At 54.7% G+C, this 14,369-nt stretch overlaps 1 protein-coding gene across 1 annotated transcript in view; it reads right to left on the reverse strand.

Annotated features, from left to right (window-relative positions):
- Positions 1-3,578: 3,578 nt before the first annotated feature.
- The window catches only part of PDE10A (phosphodiesterase 10A), a gene marked incomplete at its 5' end in the record, with an annotated part of 120,422 nt that continues 109,631 nt past the window's right edge, over positions 3,579-14,369 (reverse strand). The window contains 7 exons of the mRNA XM_081094360.1: positions 3,579-4,479; positions 5,220-5,308; positions 7,734-7,814; positions 8,856-8,967; positions 9,818-9,990; positions 11,601-11,756; positions 13,165-13,315. Of these exons, the coding sequence (XP_080950486.1) occupies positions 4,326-4,479; positions 5,220-5,308; positions 7,734-7,814; positions 8,856-8,967; positions 9,818-9,990; positions 11,601-11,756; positions 13,165-13,315 (916 nt within the window). The 3' untranslated portion in view covers positions 3,579-4,325. The remainder of the gene's footprint in view (positions 4,480-5,219; positions 5,309-7,733; positions 7,815-8,855; positions 8,968-9,817; positions 9,991-11,600; positions 11,757-13,164; positions 13,316-14,369) is intronic.

The following is a 14,369-nucleotide window of genomic DNA, read 5'->3' on the forward strand; positions in this document are numbered from 1 at the left end:
GTATCGAGTGGAGGGGGAAGACTGCTTGGGAAACATCCATGTCTTTCTCTTGGTTCCATCTTCTAACAATTTAAAACCAGAACAGCATGGAAACCTTTGTCTTTCTTTTTTGCTATTTTTATCACAGAACGCATCTAACTAATGCTTCACACAACCAAAATGTCCAACTGAAAAAGGAAGGAAAAGTGTGGTGGATTGAGCATCTCGAATTCAAACTTAGGAGGAGACTTTAAAGCAATTGGCGAAACGTGGATCCGGACAGGGACTTAGCAACGTGAACCTAGAACCACCTGACAGGCCCAGGGAGGGACCGACAGGGCCCCGGCCTAGGTACATTGTACAGTGATTGAAAAGTCAGACTAATACTCGAAATAGAAGGCATACACTCATGTGACTTTAAATTAATGTCTTTAAAGAATTAAACGCTAACTCAGCAAAGTGTAGAAAGCATGTTGGAAATATGCAAAGATAGAAGAGCTTTTCAAGTCCAGATCATGCATATGTGCCTGGAACCCAACAAAGTCACAGCACACATCACAGTCAGAGGCACAGTGCTTGGGAGCTGCAAACGGGTGCACAGCTCAGTGGCGGCAGTCACCAGGGTGTATGCGAGTAAAATCTAGTAAAAGGCAGAAGTCAGTGAGGAGAGAATGGGTCTAGCCATTCAACTTAACAAGGTTAGCCATGGATGCGGCCCTTTACATGTCTTCAATTGCAGTTAAGAAAAGCAAAATAAATAAATGCATGTAAAAAAATTACGGTATTAAAAAAATGGTAGGGACCAAGGCATGGTGAATAATTTAGTCCTATTTAAAGCTCAAACATTTATTTTGAGTTCATAGACTAGAAGATAATACTCAAAACTAAACATAGTAAAAATACCCAGGTAGCTAAGGATTGATGTCGCCATAGGCCTTGTGTACATGAACATTCCAAGAAAGCAAAATTCACTGAGATCGGTTGCATGAAATTAAAAAACAAGCTAAGAAGCATGCAGGAGGAAACCTACACGGAGGGGCGTTTCCAACGCGCTGCCTGAGCTGCCGGCACAGGCGCTCCGCCTGGGGGGAGACGGGGGCAGGGTTGGGAATGAGAGAACGAGGTTCCGACCGCTTCTTAGATAAAAGGCCTGGGGAACGCGCCCCATCCCTGCCCAGGAAAGGGGCCGCTTTTGAGAATCACTTTGCAAAGCCAATGCATTTCTTTGAAGTTTCCTAATTAATGAACCACCGTCCACTACTAAGCATTAAGGGGCATTTTTACAACGGACCCCACAGCCCGGTTCCATCAGCAAACATCCCCGGCGCTGGCGGGTCACGGGACAACGGCATCTGACAGCAGAACTGTCAGTGTGAATCAGCACCGCCAGGACCATGCCTGCGAACCGAGCATTCTCCCTCTCCTCACAGCTGTCACCCAATTCCTACCAAACAGGGAAATTTGGCTCAAAATAAAATATCGCCTTAATGAGAAACTCGTCAAAACTTTCAGTGATAAAAACCAGCTTCCCTTTTAAAACAGGATTTGGGGAAAAGATTAGAACAGAACTCTAAAGCTTGTCTGCTAAATACAGGGTGACCTCCCCCCCCCCAAAAAAAAATGTACCCGCACTTTAACAGCTGGTAGCTGGATTTTTAAAATGGATGTTAATAAACGCTGCCTTTATAATCACTCCAAGTGCATGAAGACGTCGTTCTGGGGCACCCTATAGATCTGCCAACATAGAAAAAGCACTCCCAACTCTATGTTTCTTTTCAAAACCGGATTATTACCTAGATATGACTTCCCCCTGGAACCTTCACTCTTGGCAAATCTGTGATCGCAGTAGGTCTCACCCGTGGGGGAGGCAGCATCAGACCAAGCCCTTCGCTCACACTTGGTTTCTACTCTGACAACAGCTCATGGCAGTTTCACCCCTATAGCCGCTCGCATTTCTTTGGGAAGCTGTGGAGAGACCACGTCATGCGCCTGCGGTGTCCAGGAAGAGGACGTCCGGTGGTCACCTGTCAGCACGGCACCCGGACACGCACGCCGGCCACGGGAGCGTCCCCACAGCAGAGCCCGTGCCTCCTTTCACCGCATCTAATCCGACAGCAACCTGAAGTGATCGTCACCCCGTGCAAGTGGGCCTCCACGTTCATCAGATGACAAAACCCACTGTCGTGGCTGCCGTGGAGCTGGTGGGGGAGCCTCGGAATGTGGAGGCCAGAAAACAGAGACGCTGTTCAATTCATTTCCACGAACACTCACAGGCAAGGCCGCTCCAGGCAGCTCTTCAGCAAACGACATAGTTTCAACAGAGAAAGATCAGTCTTCAAAGAATGTGGCTGTTTTATATTTCTGTGTTTGCTTCTCTCTCGCTCGCACACGTGTCTACAAACAAGTGTGTATCTACATACGTACATGAGTGTAAAGCTACATACATCTGGTATCGAGCCAGAGTGGCGTTTCTCTCTGGCTGCCTCCCTCTGCCTCCTATTGTACAATTACAACAGCAGGCGGGGCTCCGTGGAGGGAGGTGGCCACGCCAGAAGCCCCCCGTGAGGAAATTGAAGACACAGTGTTAATTTTAAGAGAACAGTGTTTACACACAGCTCTCTACCCCATGTAAATAAACCATGCTGCGGAAAGAACAGATTGATTTTTGCAAAACCAAGCTCAGAGGAACCACCATGTGCACAGTATGGAGCGTGTAGAAGACTTTAAAAACCTATTTTAGTGAAGGCAGCATTCCAGCTTCCTGCCCTGAACAGAGGACTCGCTATTTGTCATGGACCAGCCTCTCACACTGTGAGCCTCTAGCTAATTCCTTCAGGTCAGGACTGCCCAGTCACAGGTTCCGACCCGACACTGTCCGTGTGCTGAAAACCACGCAGGACCCACGGCCCCAGAGAAAAACTTCTGGGCTTGTCATCCCAGCAGGAGGGTCCAGGCTGTAACTTTTGTGTTTTTCACAGACATTTACATTATGGTGTAACGTGAGACCGCAGCGCTCATACAGAAGGAGCTCGCACCACAGGTCTCCACGGATGCTGGGCGCTGAGCAGAGAAGACAGGCGTCAGCTCCAGCCCGGCCGGGTGGCTCAGTGGTTGAGCGTCGACCTATGAACCAGGAGGTCACGGTTCCATTCCTATCCAGGGCACGTGCCCAGGTTGCAGGCTCGATCCCCAGTGTGGGGTGTGCAGGAGGCAGCCAACCAGTGATTCTCTCTCCTCACTGATGTTTCTCTCTCTCTCTCTCTCTCTCCCTCTCTGAAATCAATAAAAATATTTTTTTAAAAAGACATCTGCCCCGGTCCTCGCTCTGGCTCCACTCCTTCCCGTCCTGACAGGCAGCGGAGGCAGGACAAGGGCAGCAGGAGGCTGAGACCTGAGCGCTGAAGCAGCAGGTGGAAGGAAACTTAGAGAAGATTCAAGTTCAAGGTTTAATTTGATTTTGGGAGAAATGAATGGTAATGAAATGATCTGAAGAAGAAACCCTTCATTGTGAATGTGGACGTAAAATTCTGCCATGACACAAAGTGAAACTATAAAGAAATCATTATTCAAAATTCACATTTTACAGCCATTAAAACCTGTCCGTTAAAAAAATGCGTATGCCTTGCTTTTATTTCGTTCTCCTTGTAAAACAATGAGTGACTGTGCCAAGACCGCAATGAAACCATTTAATACCCTTTGCACCCCCTGCATGGGACCAGACGCCTGCTCTCATCCTCGCGGCTCTTCCCCAGGAGAGAAGGCTGCCTCCTGCCTGCAGGGCTTGCAGAGTGCACACTCCAGAGCCCGCACTCCATCCACGGACCTCTGCAATGAGCGCCCTCCTCCCTCGCCGATGCAGACAGATGCGTCCACGGAACCTCGGTGGCCTCGGTCCTGCGGCTGCCTGCTGCGCCCACGCCCATCACAGGCAGGCCACACATGAACACCCACGATTGAATGCATAAAACTCCTATTTATAGCCAACAACAGGGAGCGACGTTGGTGTGAGAGCCAAAGTACACTAGCGTCATAGTACCGTTTCCAACCCGCACTAGAAAGACCAGCTCTGGGCAAAGCACCCCGGCGGAGAACGTCTGCGTCCCCAGGATGGCTCAGCCACGTCAGCCCGGGAGGCCAGGCCGGCTCGCTGGCCCGTGTCCTGCAGGTCGCTGTCTGCGACGCTGAGGGTGAGCCTGGCAGGAGTCAGCTGCGGGCGGAGTCACGTGATGGTACCTTCTGCACGAGGCTGGCATCCCTGTCGCCAGGTGTAGGTTTCCCACAAAAATAAAAGGTAGAAAAGTCCAAGCAGCGAGGCGAGCGTCTGTGGGTGGGGCAGCTCCGGGCCATCAGTCGTCCATCTTCACGGGCAGCTTCTCCGAGGGGCCGGGGACCACGGGCTGGGACGGGGCCACGGACTGGGACGGGGTCACCGGCTGGGACGGGGCCCAGGCTGGGTTCTCCTCCCCGCGGATCACCTTCTCCCACTGGCTGAGGTTGTTCCTAGGACAGACGGGGCAGCGACACGCGCTGCTTACTCGGGCCCTGGGCTGGCCTCACGCTGACCTACCCCTGTGGAGGCTCCGCCCAGGGCTTGGGGGGCTGTGCTGACTCTGCTGGTAACTTGCTTGCTAGGCTGGCAGACTCCCATTCGCCTCCCTGACTGGACACGGCAGCTCAGTGTCTGAGGAGAGCCTGAAGCCACCTCAGCCTGGGGGAGGGGCCCAGGTCCCAGATGGCACGGGCAGGAGGCCAGCAAGGCTCAGACAGATCATGTCACCCAGTTAGAAGGGGTGGCAAAGCGGGGATGTGCCGTCAGGTGACTTGCTGAGGAACGTGTGGTACCTTTACACATGGAATACCATGCAGCTGGGAAAAAGAAGGCTCTCCTACCCTTCGAGGCAGCACGGAGGGACCTGGAGAGCACTATGCTAAGTGAATAAGACAGGCAGAGAAACACAAGTATCACGTGATCTCACTTAGGTATGGAATCTAATGAACAAAATAAGCTGATGAACAGAACCGGAGGCCTGGGTCCCAGGACAGACAGTGTCAGAGCAGGGCTGACACTGGATCCTGGAGGAGAAGAGGGAGCTGACCAATGTGCACAGCTCGTGGACACACATACCAGTGGCATCAGAGGAGGCAGTGGGGTGGGGAGGGGCTTAGCAAAGGGGGCCTCTGTGACCGTGTCAACGTAAGAGCCCGCGCAGTCTGAGTCTCTCCTCCGAGGCGGTACACACCTGCAGGCCTTGAGGAGCGGCTCCGTGGGCGGGAAGATCCGGGTGAGGGTGGTGTAGCAGGGGATGGCCACCGCGTTGTAGAAGCCGAGCTGCCCACAGAGCCACCGGCAAGAAACACACACACGTTAGCCACCAGCAGCACGTGTCCCCTCCGGGACATCCTGTCCCTAAGCCTGGCTGCCTACAGCATATCAGTTACTGTAAACCCAAGCACCACCTTCCGTGGGATTGACTTTGGATGAAGCAGCTGTGATCCAGGTGCCGTTCTTACCGCTGGTCAGAGCTGGGGTCCCCAAGGCGTGTCCAGGCCAAGCACCTGTCTCTACAGAGCCCTCCCCCTCCCGCTCGGGACCACGGCCGGGTCTGTTTGCTTGTTGGCCTGCTGGCTCTGGTGCCTCGTTCTCTCTCCTGATGCCACTCGGCCCCACTCCCTTGCCTGACCCACTACAATCCCGTGCACTGGATCCCAGTCCTCTCAACCCGTCAAATCCCGTTTCCCGTGGCTTCCCAGTGTCTTTGAAGAAAACAGCCTTCTATGGGATGTGCCGGGGGAGAGAGGTGCGGAACGACTGGTCCTTGTGCATCCTCCTGCACTCACACCCCTTACTAGCTCGTGCCCACGCATTCCCACCCTCCACCGCGGCCAGGCGGAGGCCTGCCTGCCTCTTTAACATGGAACAGCCTCACGGAGCACGAGAGCGGGAAGAGGCAAGTGCTGGAGACAGGCGTCAGGACTGCGGCAGGGCAGCACTGCACAGCAATGGCCATTTAGAAGCAACGTAGTGGCCACGTATCAGGTGACCACAGAAGTGCTGTATCTAAAACACCCTCCCCCTGCAAACAAGCCTGTGATGTTTGGGAAAAACAAACTGTTCTGCGCCCTGTGCCTTCGCCTTCTGCTGCGATGTCCGCTCAGCTCCCCAGGAAGAAAAGCACTCCGAGGCCCCGGCCTGCAACCGCACACCCAGCAACCCCCCAACGAACTCCCCACCCAGTGAGGGTGAGACAACGCGTGGAAAGCCCACGTGGCACGAGGGGCGCCATCTCGGGACGAAAAGCCTTTCCCACGGGCCCTGCGTGGGAGCCCGCAGACAGACGCCAGGCTGGAGACTGACCCCACGACCCCACAGGGAACGAGCCATAAACAACGGGAAAGAGCCGCTAAACTCGAGTCCGTGCAGCGTGCGTGCCAGGCGTGCGGGTGCACATCCGCCCAAAGGGGAGGGAGCAGCCCTTTCGAAAGCCCGGCCAAGGACCCGGCTCTGCTCAGAGGCCGTGGAGACGCAGGAGCCCTCCACACACACACGCTTGTGTGAGCAGTCAACAACCACCTTCACACCAAGTAGGAAACTGGAGGACTTAGTCAAAACCATCATCCTGTCGCCGGCCGGCGTGGCTCCGGGGTTGAGCGTCAACCTAGGAACCAGGTCAGGGCTCCGTTCCCGGTCAGGCACAGGCCGGGGTTGTGGGCTGGACCCCCAGTGTGGGGCGTGCAGGGGGCAGCCAATCAGTGATTCTCTCTCATCATGGTTTTCTCTCTCTCTCTCTCTCTCTCTCTCTCTCTCTCTCTCTCCCTTCCTTTCTGAAATCAATAAAAATATATATATTTAAAAACACCATCATCCTGTAAATCTTCTGGAATTATTTCTACCCTTAATTCCATATGATAACTATTTGTCCAGAACTTCCTAATTGTGGCATTAGAGGGTGGGGAGTTAAAAAGGCCATAATCTTGTGAAAGTCATTACACCACACATGGGCACATGGAAAGTTAACAAGGCATGAGAACTCTCAAGACACAAAAAGTCAGTGTAAGTTAAGTATTTTATGTATGTTCCCTGGAGAGGGAATGATAGTCAATTTATGGCAAGATAAAACTCGAATGTACTAAAAGTCTATGCATTATTTCTTAGGACAAGTGGGCCTAATCAAAATCTATGATGCTAACCTCCAAAAACTACCTGTTCACTCAATGACAAAATGTTTCTGAGTGAAAAAAATATTCACAACTGCACTCCTCCACCTGGATCTCCCGTCAGGAAAGGTGTGTCCACTGCACAGCGTCTGTGGGAGGGCCTGCCCACCAGGTGGGCGTGGACTCGGTTCCCAGTCGGGTCCTTAAGCTCCCACACACCCTCAGTGGGGAGGGCTCCACGTGGCTCACGGTTCTGCCCTCTGAACACGACCCCCCACCCGCCCACACCACCGCCCTGCCCTCAGCCTCCAGGGTCGCGGCAGCCTGGGAACTGCACGGGTAGAAGCACCAGCCGGGAGGGCAGGCTCGGCCGGCGTCCACTGCGAGGGCGCGCCTGAGCTCTGAGCCCGCAGGCTCGGCCCGGGCAGTGAGTCAAGGACAGAGCGGAGGCTTGTCAGGCGCTCGCAGATAGAGCACGAACGCTCCTGCATGAGCTGCCAGGCCCGCAGGAGCCGCCGTGCACAGGGACACAGATGGGAGTGCTTTATCCATGCCCGACGGCACGGCCGCCTCACGCTCCCGGGCGTCCCGCATCATACCTGGCCTTGCGGGACCTCATCCTTCTTGTCCCGGTCCATCATGGGAATGGGCTGGATCCCCAGCTTCTTCATCTCGTCACCCTGGAAGGAGCGGGACAGTCATGTCTCACTGCCAAGCAGGCGCAGTGCTCACGGCTCCTCCCTCCCATCACTCGTTTCTTCACGATGCACCTGCTTGTGGTGACCGACATGACAAAGCCCGACAGTGAAAACCGCAGCGTCGCCCTTTGGTCTCTGTCCTGAGGCCCCTCTGCACGCACTGCCCAGAACCCAGCTGCCTTTGTCCCTCGGCAGGAGGCAGGTGTTTCGTCAGAGGAGTGGCGAGAACCATGGAGCAACTCCAAGCCCGTCCCCTGGCGCTTCCCACAGCGCTTCCCGGGCCGAGCGGGCGAAGCCGGGCCAGGGGAGGGACACGGGTCCAGAGCGTGTTGGTGCAGATGCGTCGTCGTAAAGGCCCAGCCACAGGCGCTCACTGCAGACGGCTGTGCTGCCAGCTCTGGGCGAGCAGCCTGTGAACAGCGTGAGCGGAAGCGCCGTCACACAGGCAGGGCCTCGGACTGTGGAGCCACGCGAACAAGAGAGGGCATGCTGCTCGCTCGGGGACGACTCAGAAGGAAAGCTGAGGTCTCCGTCAGGACAGGTGTTCACAAACCAGTGCTTCCCACGCTGCCGTCCAGGCCGGGAGAGTCGGGCACACGCTGTGGACAGGAGCGCAGACAGCCCCTGGCCGGTGGGACAGCGCGACCCCCTCGCATTTCTACCTGCACTGCCCACGACTGCGATCCCCTCGGTGCCTGGACAGGGCCTGTCCCCGACAGATGAGCATGATTACTCCTGAGCGAGGGAACCATTACTCCACAAGGAAAACTGTCGTGTTGTCTGGAAGCAGTCCCTTCCGGGTGAATCAGAGCTGACGCACACCCTCGTCAGACGTAGCAACCCCTGTGCTCACCTTCTGTGCGAACGCTGAGCCCATCGGTGCGTGACCGACCGCAGCCTTTTAAAATAACTTGCAACGTGAGCAGCTAACGTAGTGTTACTAAATCACCCGCATGTTTACTTGCTCTTCGTTTTTCCCATTTCTTGACATTATTGATAGTCATATGAAAACCAACGACCTACCTCAGCCCAGAATTCTGCGTAAATGTCATTGGCCGTCAACTTCGTAACTGGCCACAGTTTTGTCACAGAACAAAGGTCACAGGCAGTCATCATCAAGCCAATGACGCGGTCTCTAGAACAGAGGACACAGAGCAGTCAGCACTGCCCACCTGTGACAAGGCGGGGTCTCCAGGGCATGGGGCACAGAGCGGTCAGTACCACTCATATTGGGGAAGGGCCTACCTACATGGTCTCATTTTACCTTAATTTCTTCTTAAAAGTCCTATCTCCAATGGTAACATGCTGGGAATTAGGACTTTGGCCTGCAGCCACTTTCTACACCAACGTGAGTCTAGCGTGAGCCTCCTGCAAGCATGGGCCTGTCTGTGCACACTAACACCGCGCACCCGTCTGATGGCTGGCACTTTACTAGTACAGGGAGCCTCACGTCAGGTCAAAGTCTGCAGATTTGGCTTTTGCTCTGTCAGAGCTGTCTTGACAGCTCCAGGCCCTGTGGACAGCACACCTGGGAGGCGCGGCCACTCCGTCCACAGATGAGGACTTAACATAACTGACAAGTGTGTGGGAACCTTCAGGGAAATACATATTTGGCTACAAGGGGTGAAAAAATTGGGAAATTTTACGAGAGATACGGAAGCTATAATAATGAGCCAATAAGAAATCTCAATCCTATATAATAAAAGCGTAGTATGCAAATTGTCCCCTCGACCGGGAGTTTGTCCGAGAGTTTGACCAGGGCGCGGGGCTGGCCGGGGAAGAGGGAGGCCCCAGCTAGCAGCAGCAGCCGCTAGGGACCCTATCAGTGCACGAATTTCATGCACTGGGCCTCGAGTATATAAAACAAAACACTGACTGGAATGAACGACCGATGGGAGAGGATTTGAAAGGACCAGTGGCACTCCAATGGATTCCCCCAAGCACCAAGCACTCCCGGGCTCCCCCTCGCTGCACAGGACGTGCACCTGTGGGACTGGTTGTTGAGGTTCAGCGAGCCCGTCTGGTGCATCTCCTCCAGCTGCTTCCTGTTGCCAAAGTAGAGGGCGAGGTCCGTGGCGATGATGGCTTTGCGGATGATCTCCAGCACCTGCTCGTACTCGCTGGAGCTCAGCGTGGAGAAGATGTTGTGCCCTTCCAGCTGTGGAGACAAGCACACCAGTGACAGGCACCTGCTCGCACCCCCGACGCTTTCAGTTCCTCCAAACAAGAGCAGGCCAGTTACACAGAGTTTATCCTTGTGTTATGACTTGTTAATTACTGTTATCTTCCACAGGAACAACTGTAACCTACTGTATAGTCAGCCAATGGCATTGGGCACACAAATGGCCAGGAGTGGGGGGAACAAAACACCAGAGGGAAGGGGTTCCCAGAGGGAAGGGGTAGGCAGTAAAGGGTTAAGGGGGTCAAATATATGGGGATGGAAGGAGACATGACTCTGGGTGGTGGGCACACAGTGCAATATGAAGATGATGTCATGTAGAATTGTGCACTTGAAACCTACAATTCTATTAACCAATGCCACCCCAATAAGTTTAATTAAAAAGATAATTTAAAAAGAAGAGTATCTATGAAATTCTAATTTTCATATCCATAAATAAAGTATTACTGGATACAAAAATATGTTTAAAGCTCCAATTTCACATCCTATCTAATAAAGAGGTAATATGCAAATTGACCATCACTCCAACACAATGGCCACCCCCATGTGGCCACGAGATGGCCGGCAGGGTAGGGCAGTTAGGGGTGACTGGGCCTGCAGGGGAGGGCAGCTGGGGGTGACTGGGCTGGCAGTGGAGGGCAGTTAGGGGTTACCAGGCTGGCAAGGAGAGAAGTTAGGGGTAACCAGGCTGGCAGGGGAGGACAGTTAGGGGTGACCAGGCTGGCAGGGGAGGGCAGTTAGGGGCAATCGGGCTGGCAGGGAAGCAGTAAGGCATTGATCAGGCTGGCAGGGGAGTGGTTAGGGGGTGATCAAGCTGGCAGGCAGGCAGGCGAGTGGTTAGGAGCCAGCAGTCCTGGATTGTGAGAGGGATCCCAAATTGGAGAGGGTGCAGGCTGGGCTGAGGGACACCCCCACCCCCACCCTGTGCACGAATTTCGTGCACTGGGCCTCCAGTTAGTTAATAACTTAAAACCTCATGAAGCAATACATTTATATCCCAATTGGTAAAGAACTGTAAACTCAAGAATGTTTCTAAAGCCCCAAATGGGTGAGCGGCCCATACATTCTTATCTCCACGGAAGCAGGTGAGTGGGTTCTGTAGGTCCTCCAGATCCTAAGGTCAGAGACACCAAGGAGTCCACCTGGTGCTGAGACCTGCCCTGTGCTGAGATCCACCCAGTGCCGAGAGGCCTCCAGCCCTAGCCATGGGGGTGCTAAGGACGCAGTGCCCTCCCCCACCCCCCGCCCGCCGGAGCACGCCTTCCTGCCTCAGCCATATCTTCCCATTTCCAAGTGAGGGACATGGGTGCTCATTTCACAGATACTCAGTCCACAGGGCTTCCCTGTGTGAGGATGGCAGCAGTTTAGGACCTACTGTGCCCAAGGCCCAGCGTTAAACAGTCTGAACTACAAAGTGTAGGGTGCCATGTACTGAAACATCAAATTCAACTCAAAATACATTCAAAATCATCACAAGGGATTCCTGACCTAAACCCACAGTCACTAGCACTGACTGTGTACCAGGCTCCGGAATGAAGCCCCCACTGCCCAGCCCTGCCTGGGCGCAGCCCAGCGAGCGGCCGGCCCACCTGCAGGATGGACACGGTCTGGGAGAAGTGGTGCTGTTCCATGGTGGACGTGGAGTAGAGCGCGGCCAGCGGGTGGTCGAACTTCTGCAGGTAGCTGTTGCTGAAGCCCCTGTGGTCCAGGTCGTGGCACAGACACGCGATCAGCAGTCCTTTGCGCTGTAAACACAACACAGGGCACAGGCGTTGAAAACCAAGAGCGGGCCATGGAGGCCCACGGCCGTCACTGCTGCCACACCGCCTCTGCCATCCCCACCAGCAGCTCCTCAGGAAACGCTGGATCCAAGTCTAACTGCATCTAAACCTCTGGGCTTTCCTGCTTATGAACTTGAGTCAAATGCTCCCTCCTCACTCTGGGAAGAGGGCAGGTGGGATTCAAGAAAGCCAAGGCTCCTGGCGACAGAGCAGCAGAAATGCCAGGGAGAGGGCAGCCTCGTCCTCCGTGAGCAACCTGCTCGTGTTAAATTACAACACGTCACAGTCATCGTAAACTAGGAGGGCGACAGCTAGGTCATAGGAATGTGCAACATGGCAAATCACATAAGAGGCGAGCAGGCTGCAGGGACGGCGGGAGGCAGGCCCAGCAGCCCAGGGAGGGACACAGGTGAGCAGGGGCCTGAAGACAAGGAGGGCGCAGGTGGGCCCTCCCCGAAAGCCAGCGGGTCAGGGAGGCTGTGGCTCGGGGACCACGGGGAGAGGAGGACAGAGAGACGGAGGGGGGGAGGCTGAGGACCTCATAGGCCTCGTACCCTGCATGAGCCAGGGAACAGCGACAAGACAACTTTGTTATCACAGAGAGGAGGGCTCCCTTCCCTCCATGGCTAGGGGTCTCCTGGAGCAGGACACCGGTGATGGAGAGGAGAGAGGGGACCACTGTGAGGGCTGCACAGAGGCCAGGCGGAGAGGGTGCGCGCGGCACCAGGCAGCTCCGGATCTGGAATGCTTGCGGCAGGGGCTAAGCTCCGAGCCCCCAGCCCACAGTGGGCCCAGTGCACAATGGGCCCAGCGCACAGTGGGCCCAGCGCACAGTGGGCCCAGCGCACAGTGGGCCCAGCGCACAGCGGGGCAAGAATGGACGAGCCGTCCCAGAGCCTCCCAGCTCTGAGCTGGAAAGCCTCCCCTGTGGATCCACGCCAGGTGTGAGAAGGCAGGGGAAGCAGTGACACCACTCAGGGCCCTGCTTCCTGCAAGAGGGGATCGTGTGCGCACTGAGGTCGGAATCGTGTTTCCTGCTCCGGGTGGCCCATCAGTGGGTGTGTCCACGTACCCAGAGCACGAGGCCACGGGGAAGCCACTGCTACATCCCTCAGCAGACTGACAAGGAGGAAAGGCTGCAGACTCTACTCTTCCCTTGGGCATCGTTCATTGAAGCTAGAGTTTGTGCATCTACACTTCTTACTCAAAACCCTACGGCACAAGCCTGGGTGTGGCTGTCTCTACAACGTGCTCCTGGGAGCCATGGAGCTAGGGTCTGTCCCGGAGCCTGTCGCACATCCACGCCACCCACGTGCCCGACACCAAGGGTGACAGGGACACAGGTCCTGGGGAGGGAGCCCGCGGCGCGCACCTCCAGGTCGGAGAAGAGCCCCAGGTTGTTCTGCAGGATGGCGTACATGCAGTGCGCCACGGTCACCGCGTGCTTCCAGTTGTGGTAGGGCACCCGCCGGTAGTTCTTCTTCACGGACATGATGAAGCGGCACAGCTTCTCAAGATCAAAGCTGTGGGAAGAGACGACAGGAGCCGGCAGTCAATTCGCCCAGGAGAGGTCTCTGGTCTGTGCCGCACGCACGTCTGTACTGAATGCGCATGACCGTGAGGGTCTGGGGACGAGTCCAGGCGCCTGGGACCCTCACGCTTCCCCTCGACTCTCCGGCCAGTGTGGAGAGGAAGGCTCTGTAAGAGCTTCCCTCTGAGGTGCTAGCCGCCCACCAGGGAGGAGGACCTGACCGGCTGCGGCTCCCCATTCCTCCCGCCCATCGCCCTCCTCACCCGGCAGGCATCCCGACCCGAGCTCAGCGGACAACCTCTGACCATCTGCTGAAGAGCATTCGGAACTAATCATTTCCCAAAAGCATATTCAGATTCGCGAACTACAAATGTGTATACCATGGGAATTTTGGTGATGAGTGATTATCTTTTTAAAACGAATCCAAATTAAATGGTCCTCAAACTATTAGTAGCAATGACTCTATCCTGACACAGTACATGGTAGAAATGGCATTTTCATTATACAATATGGTTATCATATGTTATGTTATAATATAGCCATGTATTCATACTTATTGAAGGGCTTCAATTTTCTCAGTGGATTTTAAGGCAGCTTAAATCAAAAACACAACAAGACAAAACAGGGCTCTTTGAAATACCAAAGAAATGAGGGTTCAAAAAGCTTCTAAAAATATGTAACCTATATTTTCTCCACTGAAAAATTTCAAATGTCCTTAGAGTGTAAGGAATGCCATTTTAAGAGTTCCAAATGGTCAGCCTCTTTGATATACTAGCAGGTGAGAATTAACTAGAGCTCGTCGCCCTGTGTGCACTCCTTCTAAAGAGTCACTCATGCACTGAGAAAGCACGGGCCTCAGTGGCTCTAGAGAAGCTAAGCTCCGCCACGCAGCGGGGGCGGCGAGAGAGGAAGGTGCTCCTCTGGGCCACGCGGCGAGGGGCCTGCGACGCGAGCAGCAGCCCCAGGAAGTGACTGGCACAGGCCTGGGCTGTGAAGGGGACCCTTGTTCCTTTCTACCTGTTCTGACTGGTACATCAGGGAAGTTG

Source organism: Myotis nattereri (genome assembly GCF_964212035.1).
Source record: "Myotis nattereri genome assembly, chromosome: 6".
In the NCBI taxonomy this organism is placed as follows: domain Eukaryota; kingdom Metazoa; phylum Chordata; class Mammalia; order Chiroptera; family Vespertilionidae; genus Myotis; species Myotis nattereri.